The 13,296-nt window shown below is 44.2% G+C and overlaps 1 protein-coding gene across 1 annotated transcript in view; it reads right to left on the bottom strand.

Annotated features, from left to right (window-relative positions):
* Positions 1-270: 270 nt before the first annotated feature.
* Positions 271-13,296, bottom strand: part of LOC108774415 (mucin-5AC) — a 68,295-nt gene continuing 55,269 nt past the window's right edge. Inside the window, exons 2-10 of the mRNA XM_018540512.1 lie at positions 5,508-9,776; positions 4,980-5,294; positions 4,824-4,893; positions 4,207-4,607; positions 1,851-3,734; positions 1,630-1,755; positions 1,373-1,539; positions 1,018-1,232; positions 271-914 (exon numbers count right to left, since the gene is read on the bottom strand). Coding sequence (XP_018396014.1) covers positions 490-914; positions 1,018-1,232; positions 1,373-1,539; positions 1,630-1,755; positions 1,851-3,734; positions 4,207-4,607; positions 4,824-4,893; positions 4,980-5,294; positions 5,508-9,758 — 7,854 coding nt within the window. The 5' untranslated portion in view covers positions 9,759-9,776 and the 3' untranslated portion in view covers positions 271-489. The remainder of the gene's footprint in view (positions 915-1,017; positions 1,233-1,372; positions 1,540-1,629; positions 1,756-1,850; positions 3,735-4,206; positions 4,608-4,823; positions 4,894-4,979; positions 5,295-5,507; positions 9,777-13,296) is intronic.

Below are 13,296 nucleotides of genomic sequence, written 5' to 3'. Positions count from 1 at the left end.
ATCAGTGTTCGATTTATCTTCGAAGCATAAGATAAATCGAGAAGTCAGTCTTTGGATACCTAAAGCACCGATCTTCATTGTTGTATCGATCAGTCTTTCTTTCTTCAGGGACGAGTTTTCCAAACAAACAGATTTGCATTAGTCATTTAGGATTATTTCTATATCAGTAATCTGATTATTTTACTTGTTGACGCTTCATAAAACAATCAAAAATGATCTGATTTTATATTATTGTTTACTGTTCAGCAATATAATTCTGAAAATTCGCTATATTTTTATATAATTTTAATTATATTTTGATAGAGCATCGGCTAAAGAATAAGCCGATTAGTCCGCAGAATTTTTGTTACGAGTTTCTTGTCGTTTTCTTCCATGTTGCCGCTCGCGTTTCATAGTTTTGCCTTCAACTTTTTTCTGATGTTCCTTGGCTGAAATCGAAGTGGATGGTTTTGATATCTGGGGTGATGATCGTCCCAGAGGAGCCTCTTGTCACCTAAGGCTGATCAGCACTTTTTCCACGTTCAACAGAGATTTCACCTTGTCGTTGTACTTGATAAGAACGACTTTAGAACCACGCACATTAATCCTTTCGCCGCCACTCAACAGATGAGAACAACGAGATTGTTCCAGGAAATCTGGCAGTTTCAGTTCACGCATGACCTCACGATGCGCGATTGCAGGAGGTCCAGAATGTGCTTTTGGATTAATTTGACGGAGAAGAGCATCGCGACTCTTTATCCTCAAAACCGCCATAAGATCTTGAAGCAGCACCCATTTGTCGGGATCGTTATTCAAGGTGAACAGGACAGGCAAGTTGATGTCACTTACTTCCATTTCGATATCATCTAGTTCAACTGATTCAGGATTGTCCAATGGAACATCATCGAGCGGATTATAGCCCGTCTCTTCTGGATCTAAAAAGAAGTCCATAGAAAATTAAAAATATACATTTAGAATACCCACAAACGCGCGCGCATGATACTTCTGAAGAATTTTTTTATGCTGACAATAACGTACCTAAAACTGAAGATGAACCGGCGAACGACCATGGTACGGTGGTACGACCTTGGATGTCAGCCAGGTGCTGTTCTAGAATGGTATTAGCTTCAGTATCAACAGCTAACATCAAAGGCGTTTGTCCGGAATAAGTAGCCAACAATGGATCGGCACCGTACGACAACAGCAATCGCACAAGTTCTGTAGCACCATTCTCCGCCGCTTCATGAAGTGGTCTAATAATGGAAAATATATATGTATATAGTATCATATGTCACTCTCAATCTTACATAATCTATAACCGCCTACATTTATCAAGTTACTCGTCGATTTGACATGAGAAAAGTTATCGTAAAAGATTTGACAAAAGTATTACCTGATGCCACCATTAGCACTCTCGCTTACGTTTGCACCGTAAGCCAGTAAGAGTTTTGCAATCTCCAGATGACCTTTGGAGCACGCCTCATGAAGTGGTGTATATCCCGCGTTGTCTTTAGGACTCGGCGCACTATTGAGCTTCTCCAGACAATAAGCGGTCACGTCCTACGGCGGAATATAAACAGATTAGATCATAATTCGCGCGAGTCGTAGTTAATTTTGTCGCATGACGTAGCAATATGATCGTTATCTTACCGTGTAACCGAGACGGGCAGCGCGGTGTAATATGGTTTCCCCGACGCCCTTCTTGATAACCCACGTCCTGATCTCAGATTGAATATCGGCTACACACTCCGGGCTTGGTTTGTTAGCTTGGTTTTGCTGTACAGTGAAATATCGCATTTCAAAATAGTATTAAAAAAATAACAAAGAGATGAAAGCAAACGAGAGAATTAGACAAATATATATATACATACTCTCTTTCTTTCCTTTGATAAAGCCTCGTCTTTTTTTAATGGCTTTTTCTTCTTACGGATGTAATCAAATCCAGAACGGAATTTTCGTCGGCCAGGTCGAAGTTTTAACTTCTTTTTATTACGAATCTCTAAATCGTTCTTGTCATCTTCCATCTCGTTATTTTCGTCTTCTCTGGTATCGTTTGTCTCTTCTTGCTCTATCTTGATTCGATGTAATTTCTTATTAGCAAGTGATTTGAGAAGATCCTTCCGCCTCTCGGCAGTTAATAGATGACGTTTCGAGTTCGCAATAGCTTTGTGACTTCGTAGTATACCAGCGTTTCTCAAACGAGACACCACTTTTTGCTTTAATGTTCGTACCTTACCTAAAGCATTCTCCGGCGTTTCGTTCTGCGAATCGTCATCTTGTGATGTGTCATCGCGATTCTGCATCGGTGGGGCTGACGCAGGCCTATCCTCGCCGAACACTTCACGAATAGTAGTTTCCTTCTTCAAGACTTTCGTCTCCGTTCTAGTTCTACTCTTCAATACTAGAGTGGAGAATTCATTGGGCAACGTGTGATTGTTCTTAAATGCGTCACGGAAATTATTGACCGTCTCTTTGCGGAAATAACCGAGGAGGACAGAGTTGGTAACTTTAATTGGGTTTCTATTATTTTTCAACGCAATCTTGTTTTTAGAGGTCTTTGATGTTTCGGACGACAGAAGCGGTACAAAACCTGGTGTTGGTAAAAGTTCCGGTTCGTTATTGCTTTTATTAACATTACTGTTCTTATTATTTTTCAGATTCTGTCTCTTTTTTGAGTCTTTCTGACCACCACCACTTCCGACTTTTTGCGCGAGAACATCGACAATAGAATTGTTATCCGATCGGAAATGTTTCATCATAGCCTTCGGAGGACAAGAAACTGTTGTTGATGAAGTCGCCTCTTCGTCATCAATCTTACTACCAAGTCCCATAATGCTGAAACTGTAATTAGATTCCATGTCACTGTCTCTCTTATTACGGCTGAGACACACGTCGGAACTATCCATCGAGACAGACAATGCCGGCGAACCAGGATCTAAATCTGGCAATGACGTGGATAGTCGGTGAAAACGCGATGGTTTTGACACTGTAATCAATCTAGGTGGCATTCTTAGAGATTTTTTGTAAACGTAAACCTCCTCTTCCCAACCAGGTCTAAAATCACTTCCGTCACCGAACAACGGTTTCGGCTTCGCTTTTTGAGACGTTCCGCCTTTGGGAGGCGACAGTTTGGATTCTTTTTCTGTCTTTGCTTTATGAGGAGTAGTATCTCTCGAACGAAGCTTCATACCTTCAGACACATTAACTATAGTCCGTTTCCTAGCTCGAAGTCTGTCAGCAACTGAGGAACCATGACCAAATACGGTACTAGCATCACTGTCTTCACTCGAGGATTCACTCCCACTAGAAGATTCAAGCTTGATCCTACGAATTCGTCTTCTTCGACATATCACTTCCTCATCACAATCACTATCTTCCTTCTTCACTTCCTGCTTTGTTCTTTTAATCAACGGTACTTCGTCTGAATCATCGCTTGAATGTTTATTATCTTCCTTCTCCAACCCGGGCTCCGTTTTAATCTTTACGTTCTTGAAAATTGAATTTTTATCATCCTTATTAGATGAATCGGATATTTCCTTTTTGATGTCTTCGGTCTTGATTCGAGAATGCGATGCATTGGTATCTGATTCCTTGTCGCTATCGTTAACTGCATCTTCAAGTTTTGATGTTGCGATACCACTCACTTTTTTCCTACGTCCACGTTTTTTTACGGCATCGCCTGCTCGTAATTGCTCCATAAACTTATCACAGGTATTACTCCAGAATGGATCCATATCGTTTATTTTATCGTTCTCCTGCAAACAAAGATTATATCCATAAATTAGAATTATAACGCAAGAAGAAACGCATGGTGATTAGAACATTTAAGACAAAAAGAAAGATTTTAAACATATATTCTACACAATATTATAACAGTAAGTATAAAGTTTAGTAGAAAAAGCTAAGAAGAAAATCATATAAATATAAACAATGAATGAAACATAAAGATTCTATAAATAACAAACAAGTGAGTGTACAGATGGTATACGTACTATCTTAAGATAATTCATTGAATTTATCGCGCGTATATTTATATATAATAATATTAAAGAAAAATTACTCTTGGAAATGAAAGAACAGTTAATATGTTACTAACATAAATGAAATCAATTATTACTAATTAAAAATCTCTGTCTTTGTATTTCAGTCACATAAATTGAATAATTCGGCATTTATATCCTTCCTCATTTTTAATTTCTTTTTATCTATTCCTATACTGTACATTACCTTTAATTCTATCTTCACGAGATCCGTTGAAGATGCCATATTCATACATACAGCATCATTGAGAGGTATCGGAGGTTGCACTTTGGATAACTGCTTTCTGTCTCTTCTCATTTCCTCCAAGGTTTGTCGTTCGAGAACTGGCATCTCGCTTTCGGAATCACTCTCCCGGAAGTCAAAGACCGATGTTTCGGAAGAGCTTCTACAACCACTCGCTCTAGCTGGGACTGTGGACGCGACTGTGGCAGCAACAGGCACAGTTACCGGTACGTTATCCTCATCGGTTCTCGAAAATAAACGTCTTCTGGGCGGCAAACAGACCGTTTTCTCACGTGTTAATTTCGGTGGGCTACCTGCGGACGAACCAGACTGTGGTGTCGACGTCGAAGCCGCACTATCAATTTCTGTGTGCATAATATAAAAATTATATACATTTATATGCACCTCAATGATAAATATTAATTGTAGCATAATTGTCGTAACTGAATTAAGCAACACAATTATTATTCAAACTGTAATCGCGACGAAATGAATAGGTTGAATCGACATGAAAATATCATTAATAACATGAAGTATACACGAACTAATAGCGTCTTTTACGCTAGATAGCATTAAATTACCTCTCGGCGTCGATGACACATCTTGAGAAGGTACGGAAGATGTTTTCGTTGTAAATTGGCCGGTTCCAACCTAAATGAAAAGTATAAATTGTGAAATCGGTATTAATTAGCACAATTCCGCAAATTAATTAGAATTAAGTAGAGACAACCACGCACTTGTTTCAGTTCCGCTTTCGTCCTGATCTTCGCAGCTAAGATAGCGGCAAGACCGTCGTCCTTGTCACGATGGATTTGGTTCTCGGCGCCACGTGGTCCCGCGAGGGAGGCTTCCTTGCCGGGTAGCGTGGCAGATGCGTTCACTCTTGAGGCATACATGCTACGTGGCACTTCCTGAGTGATCGAGTCTATTGCTCGCGGAACGTGCAACTTGTAATGCGGCGGTGTGTTGCTGTTACGCTCGAGCAAACTCGCCGCCGTGAATGGTGACAGATTGTGCCTGCCGATGCTCTTGGGCTCGACTGGCGCGACGACCTAAGGGAATTTCACGGAAATTATCAGAAACGTCATATAGACGTCGAGTGTCTAGAGATCACAGACAAAGATATAAATAGAAATACTAAGTAAAATCATCGCATGTTTTCATTTCCAGCTACAATTTACATAATTCTATATTTTAATTTTATGCGCAAAGATAAGTGAGTTATCAATAACAAAAAAAGTAACTAAAATAAAACAATTTCTTACCTTATTCTGGAAGCTCTGTTGACTATGATTAACCAAAATAGGCTGCTGACTATTGAGCTGCTCATCCCTTTGTTGCTTGTTTTCCAAGCTGTTCCTCAGCAAGTTGAGCACCCTCTTATCGGCACCAGTATTGCTAGGTTGATCTATCGATTGGCCACTGGACATCCCGCTTGAGAGACATGTCATCTTCTGAATTGACTGGCGATAATTTGAGTAGGTTAGTTGCGCACTGCTCAATTGTTGCGGTAATGGGTGTATACTCGCGGATTTCGAGATGACTGGATGATTATACGACGATGGCGAACTGCGTACGATTTTGGACTCTGGATAGGTCCTTTTATCACAGTATACCGACTGATATCTAGACTCTGGCGTCGGGTAACTACCGTTGTCGATTCTGTGATCGCCAGGTGTTGTCAGAGCTCCATTTGGCAGAGGAACCGACAAGTTGATCTCTTGCCGTTTTTGTTGTTCGTTTTGCGCACCTGTAGTCGATAGTTTCGACTCAATAATTTGTTTGTCAGTACTCGGTACTCGCCAAGCAGTTCTGGTCTGTTTGCTAGGGCTCCCTATACCATAAATCGCCTCTCCAGCTCTTTTGAGTGATCGTTCGCGCTGAGGGAATTGCTGTTGTTCGAACTTGGCTCTACTGTCCGCTAGATAGTAGCTCGAATCCGGTGAGTAATCTTGTGCGGGCAGTGTGGGCGGACCAAGTCGTGAAGATGAATCTATCATCGAGTGATATTTGGAAAATCTAGAGGACATAGAATCATTTGTTTGGAGATATGATGAAGACGCAGACGTCGATGACGACGAAGACGACGGTGGCGGTGGTATCGTCAGACCATCGTATGGCGACGTGGGCAGTGGACGCTTCTTGAACGTGGACATATGAGGCAGTGGAGAGGTGTTTGTGTGATGGGACGAGAGAGGCTGGGCGGATGGAACGTAAAGCTGCTGCGGAGTACTTCTGCGAAGAGAATTGTCGTGGTGCGATTGATGACGTAGTGGCGTCGAAGTAAAATCTGGCAGAAAGTCGACTTTGGGCGCACAAACCGTTTGAGGCGTTGATGCCCGAACGCAAGTCACTTGCATAGAATTTCTCGAACTGTTACTCGAAGGCCTATCATACGACGACGGATATGACGGTTGTGCCGGTGCCGATTGATGCATCACAGTCGGAGGTAACATTGGCCTGTTCGCATTGTTTCTAGATGAACTTAAATTTGAACTACTGACATGTTTGTCGGTACTGATAGTCTCAAGGTCATCTTGCGCCGTAGAATCAGCCGATGTCTTAACTGTTTTCACGGACAAGTCTAAAGGGGATTCTCTCTTCCGAACTGCGTTATTCGGAGAACTTGCCATAGTGGCGGCCGAAGTTGCTTGACTACCGGATGACGCTGGGTTCTGATAAGGATGTTCTTTATAGGCATAGCCCTCAGTCGTTATTCGTGTCGGTGGTTGATGATAAGACGACGATCCCGCTGACCGATCCGGCTCGTCGGAAGACTGATACGCGTGGATCGATGGAACGGAAGACCTCGTACCACCTGAACCACCATGACTACTGATAGTCGTCACTGTAGTACTATTAGCGGAGTTGTTACCATGATGACTGGGCGCTATTGTGGTGGCATACGTCGACGATGGATAGCTTTGTTGGCCAGTATATCGCGAACCGTACGTCATATTCGTCACAGTAGTTGTCCTACCGTTCACCGGTATCGCGTGGTTTATAGACGAGACCGGAGTCATTGGATACTCGGCAAGTCTCTGAGGAGGCATCGCTATAGACGAAGGTGGCATTACGACGGACGGGACTTTGTTAGTTGCATTCGTCGAATGTATTCGTTGTCGTGCTGTTGTTTGCGCCGATTTTCCCAATAGTTCTCGCCTGTTGGAATGATAAGACGAAAGAGCGGCGATAGGCGGCAGGTTATGCGTGTTAGCACTTCTCTGCGTGGGTGACCGATGCGTACCGTAAGGTATCGTCGTAACATCAATCGCTCCTCTCTTTATACCATCCGCACCATTATACGTCGCGTGTTTGCTGACATTTTGCTGGTAGCTACTTAGATTGTTGTTACCGGGAGTGTTAGGATATACCGTCTGTGGTGGTACCAGCATCTGCTGCATATTGTAAGACTGGTTGTGAGACCGACTTGCCTGAGGGTAGTAGTTATTCCCCTGAGACTCCGGTTGCGGGTTCTTCTGGAAGGAATGGTACGAAGATTGGGAAGACGGTGGCGGCGGTGCGTAAGGCAACCCCATTGCCGCGTCACGAACCGCCGCCACGTAATTCGTTTGATAGTGTTGCGAGGTGACCGGTGACAGGTTGTACGATTGTGATGTCGACCTTGACGAAGCCGACGACTGTTGCTGCTGTTGCTGCTGCGGTGGCGGTGGCGGAGGCGGTGGTGGTGGATAGGTCGGCGAATGTGGCTGGAAGCTGTTGTGCGGCGAGGGTGTATGATGAGGAGATGGGGAGGCATGTGGATTGTGCAGACTGGATACGTGGGGCGACTGCCGCTGTGGCGATGGCGTCGCGTGATGCGGCGACGGAGTAGCGTGACGTGGCGACGGTTCGTGATGCGGTGACGGCGTCGTTCCTACGTGATATCCACTCGGGGGTGGTGGCATCTGTTGCTGCTGCGAATGGTTCGCCGCCATGGCGACAGAGGAAGATGACGATGGAACACCGTGTGATGGCAGCGGCACTATGCGGCCTCCATACGAGGAAGCGTGCGAGTGTGGCGATGCATTTATACGACTAGGATGCTGCTGTTGCTGTAGAGACGACGATTGTTGATGATGTTGCTGCTGCTGCTGTTGCTGTTGTTGATGATAGTGCACCGAGGTGGCGGCGGACGGCAGATGCGGTGAAGGAATGTGACCCGGAAGATTCTGCGACTGCGATTGCAAAGGAATGTGATTGGAGGAGGAGCTTCCTGGTCCAGGCTGGCGTGGACTGACCGCTTGCGACGATGAAGAGCAAGCGACGGTGGAAGAGTGTAACCCGTCCGAGCTATGAGACCTGTCGTTGACGCTTAAAGTGGAAGCGGTCAGACGATGGGCCTGCTGCTGATACTGATTCGTGGAACGGTAATTCTGAGAGGATGAAGAGGAGGAACCAGATCCGTACACTGAGGATCCGTTGAGAGAACTCTGAGCAAGTGACATGTTGTTGCCATAAGTACCAGATATTCGTTGCTGTTCCGGCGGACAATGTCCTTGAGTAACGACATTAGATGATGCCGTTGTATTATTCTGCTCTATTGGCGTTGGTCTCGTACTCGGTTGTTGAACTATACTTGGGGACTGTGCTACATTGGCGGACTGATAAATGGAACTCTGCGAATACGGGGCCGGTGCGCATTTCGTGATGTCTGGATGATGGTAGCGTGGATAGTATTGAGTCCTCTGCGCAACAATCGGCTGCGATTGCCTATCATTATTAGCGGCCTGATAGGTTGAAGCAGAGTGCGATGAGGAAGAGGCGAGTATCTCTGCCGCACTGAAGGACGTCCTGCTGACATTATTAAGTTGCTGGTACACCGGTCCAGGGGAATGTGGCGGTTGAGGCGGTTGCATTTGATGCAAATGCGATGATGAGTTCAACGTTGAAAGATGAGATTGGTGATGGTGATGATTGTGATCGCTGGAGGACGAAGTAGTCGACGGTGATGATGACGTTAGTGGTGGTCTCTGCGAGAAATTCGACGATGATGCGGCAACGGAGGAGGAGGACGAGGAGGAGGAGGAGGAGGAGGAGGAGAATTGATAATTTGAAGGCTGCATTTCAGTTAAAGTGACAGTGCCCGAGGAGGAACTGGGCTCTATGGCGGAGCCTTCGTCGCCTGGCCTTGTATCCGGAACTTCGACCCTTGTCGGCTGTGGCGCGTATGGCTCCACATGTGGATTCCAGAAACTAGATCCGGCAGCCGTATTGCTACTCTCCACGGACGACGAAGGTCTAACGTCCGCGGGGTAACGATTCGACTCCTGGACATTGCTATTGCTGCTGCTACTATTGGCGGAAGTCGAAATTGACTGAGTTGATTGCGTCGACTGCGACGGTGCATCATGATCATGCGTTGTCGCCGACGTGGATGAGGCGGGATTCGTGGAGGATGTCGAGTGGAGATTGTGATCCACCGACGTGGCCGCGCCACTACCTGTACTCGGTACGGGCAGTCCCTGGAAGTACTGGCGAGCCCCCTCTAACACGTTCGTGAAGCTCACATCCATGTCACGCCAACTGCTAATCTGCAATAACAAAGCAATTATGGATTGAAAATTTTGTTAAATTTGGCATTATCGTGTGATATAACGTTAAATCTATGTAGACAAAGACGTTAGAAGTTAAATAAAAATGTGTATTTTGTTGAAATTTATCCAATCAATTTTAGAAACAAGTATGTTTTGTCCTCGTATAAAACAATTGTACTGTGATGATTATTCATAATTTATTTTGTAGATTTCGTAAATTGATAAACAAAATTAATTGTGTCATTCTGATTTCGCAATAGGAAATTATTGTCAAAATTGATTGATCAGAAACAAAGTTATCTTCTACGCAGAATTATAATTATCTACAAGAATTACTCACAACCAGTCATTTCGATTAGGGCTAATTGAGCTTAAATATGTCTTCAATAATGTAGCATTCATTCTACTCGGAAATCAACATTCAGAATTAGTTAAGACAAAAGTCATCGTTCATGTTGAATCATTGAGAAGATTCGTCAACTATTATAGTAAATTTAGGGTCAGGGTTATAAGAGCGCGAAGTTCCCCCAAAGTCGAGTCCGAAGGGACACTTCTCTTGGGGATTATCGAAATGTTCACACGATGCCGTCGACCACGGGAACGGCAGGGGAGAAGAGAATGAGGTCGAAGCATTAATCTTCATTGTCTTGTATTTGTCTGTTACAAAAGGCAGACGCATTTCCCTCCCGCTTCCTTCATCCTCGATCTCGACTGGGCAACTTCGATCTCACATTATTAATCTCGTAGCATTATGGAAGATAAAGATCTTGCACAGCAACCTGCCGAGGGGCGGCAAAGTTGGCAAGAGGACTTATCAGATTATTCGGCATCATGCGAACACACGTAAATTCATCTTCAATGAATTCAGAGATTAATAAAAAAAAAAAAGAGAGATAATAATGTAATTGGATCGTAAGTCGTCAAGGAGATCAAAATTAGCTATTTTTCGTACGTACAAGTTTAACTATGATGCCTCGATAACGCACATATAACAATAATTCGCCGTAACGTATCGCGGGCGCTCTCCATTATCAAGCACATAAAAAAATCTTGATGTTTAACACATTCTCGCTTTTTACCGTAACCGATAATCGCTTTTTGTTCGGGGGAGAAGGAGACTTTCGAGAGAGGATGCGCTGTATCGCGTTCAGTAGTAGTTCCACAGGAGTTTCGGTTATCATAATAGAGCCGCGAAACTGCGCGCCGTTATTACCACCACCATCACCGCGAGGCAAATAGCCTCTTCAGCGATCGGTGAGACGTCGAAGACCCCCGTCGTCCTCCACTCGAGGAGTCAGCCGCCTGTAATATAGATCGCTATCGATCCGAGCCGGTCGATAGGCAGAAAGAGAGAGAGAGAGAGAGAGAGAGAGATATAGAGAAAGAGAGAGAGAGAGAGAAGGCAGATGTATATGTGTTCCGTGTACGCGGGCTCGTTCGCGTCGTGGCTCATTGAGACGTGGAAAAAGGGGCGCAGAAGTTAGATATCGGAAAGCTGTAAACGTATATAACATAGGAAGCCGTACTGGGACACGCGCCAACATCACTGTAACTTCCACCATCGCGCTCGAAATAACTGGCGACGAAGCGAAACAACGAAGCACGAATAATCGCGGATATCGATGCGAAGATCGGGTTCCACTCGAGTATCGTTTAACCATGACACTCAAAGCAACGCACAATTGTAATCTCGCTCTCGAACAATCGTTAAATCATTGACTGATAAAGAATTAAACAATCGTCCAGGTGTCGATGAGAAACTACCAAAAAAAACACGAAAAAAATGAATTGTAAAATGAATTGCAGTTTATCTTTTAATTATTTACGTAAGTACCTTTATGTGCCGCAATATTGCGACAAGCTCTTGGTACAATTTAAATTTCTTCAAAGTTTGCATTTTTCGTAAACACATAATAAGCAATTATACGTATAATTTATGTGTATAATTCGTTGGCATATATCATGTATAATATATGATATTAATTGAACTATTATATTATAATATATGATAATAGTTTGCATACCCTTTATAGGATTAGAACAATACTGTGCGTATTTTAGGGCTTCACGGTAAACACGTGTTATAATACGTGCAATATAATATGGCTCGTACCAAAAACAAGTCGAATTAATCATCCTCGCGGGGACTCTACCGCAGATGACTCGGGAAAGTAGCGGGATTTCCTCGAACGGAATCATATACCTATTGACTAGAGTCACGAAATACATAACACCGAGCTCCTACGTTCAGTGTGAATGTTAGGTGGGAATCAATATCGCGCACCCTTGCCGAGTAACCTGAAGGGTTGGTCTGGTCCCCTTCGCGCACCAGTCAAAGACCCCCTCGGCCACCTCTCTTGTCCCGTCCCATCCCTCCGTCTCTCTCCATTCCGTCCCGTTCTCCATTACATTCTGTCCCGTTACCGGGCACACACTCGTACGTAATCCCACTCGTATGCTGTACGTGCATGGGGAATAGGAGAACGGTCTGTTCACGTGTATGTGTACATGCGGGCGGCGGCGGAGGGGTTTGGTTGGAATTCTCACGATTTCAAGCATGGCGAGGCCACTCGATAAGGCTACACCGTGAGGTAATAAATATCCGGTGCTAAAGCAGTGGCCCCGATGCGCGTTTCGGGGGGTTCGACCGGAGCGATTTCGAGGCAGCATTTACGCTCGAGTCGCTTTAAAACGAAGAGTCCACCCGTTGCCGCCCGATAAGATCCGCGACAAATGGCGCCCGGTAAAGACCTCCTCTCTTTTCTTCTCTTTGACGCGAAAGTGGTAAAATTATGTGGCGGACGCGCGGTAAGCAGTCTCTGTAAATATCACGACTCGTGGCGGGAAATGATCGATCATCAACGATATCCGCGATCCCGCGCTTAAAACGTTTCCTACGGGAATATCATTTATGGTTGACCTAACGCGCGATTCTCGATAATGAGCACATATTTACCGTTCATGAGTGCACATGTTAAATATACAATATTAATTAATTTAAATGATATTACAATCGATTATAATGCATGCTAATTGCAGTAGCTATGATTAATATTACTATAAACAAATAAAATTACTATTTCCGTGTCACAAGATCAAGCTGTGGAATAATTAAAAAAAATGACATAAGCAAGATGTATATCGTGACAACGAACTATCATTTCTTTCGACAATTCTGCAGTTTTTATTGCAACGAAATATCACGTTTACGCGGATTTATCTGTCATTATTACGTCGATTGGCTTCACGTCAAAGGGAGAAAGTGGATGCGCTCGTCTAGATTCGTGAAACGGGGCACCTGAGTCGCGCGGATAGAATGACGCACAAAGGTCCAGAGTTTGCCGGTGGTTTGCAGGTTGACCGTAGATTCGATGTCGAGATAATCCGCTGGCGCTCGATTAAAAGCCGCGCAGCAGAGCGGAACGAGGCGGAAGTACAGAGAGGAGAACCCTAGCAAAAGGGAAGAGAGAGAGAGAGAGAGAGAGAGAGAGAGAGAGAGAGAGAGGGAGAGTGAGAG

The sequence above is a fragment of the Cyphomyrmex costatus genome, unplaced genomic scaffold (genome assembly GCF_001594065.2).
Source record: "Cyphomyrmex costatus isolate MS0001 unplaced genomic scaffold, Ccosl1.0 scaffold254, whole genome shotgun sequence".
Classification (NCBI taxonomy): domain Eukaryota; kingdom Metazoa; phylum Arthropoda; class Insecta; order Hymenoptera; family Formicidae; genus Cyphomyrmex; species Cyphomyrmex costatus.
The sequence above is the reverse complement of the archived record's forward strand: the minus strand, read 5'-3'. Positions and strand labels throughout refer to the sequence as shown.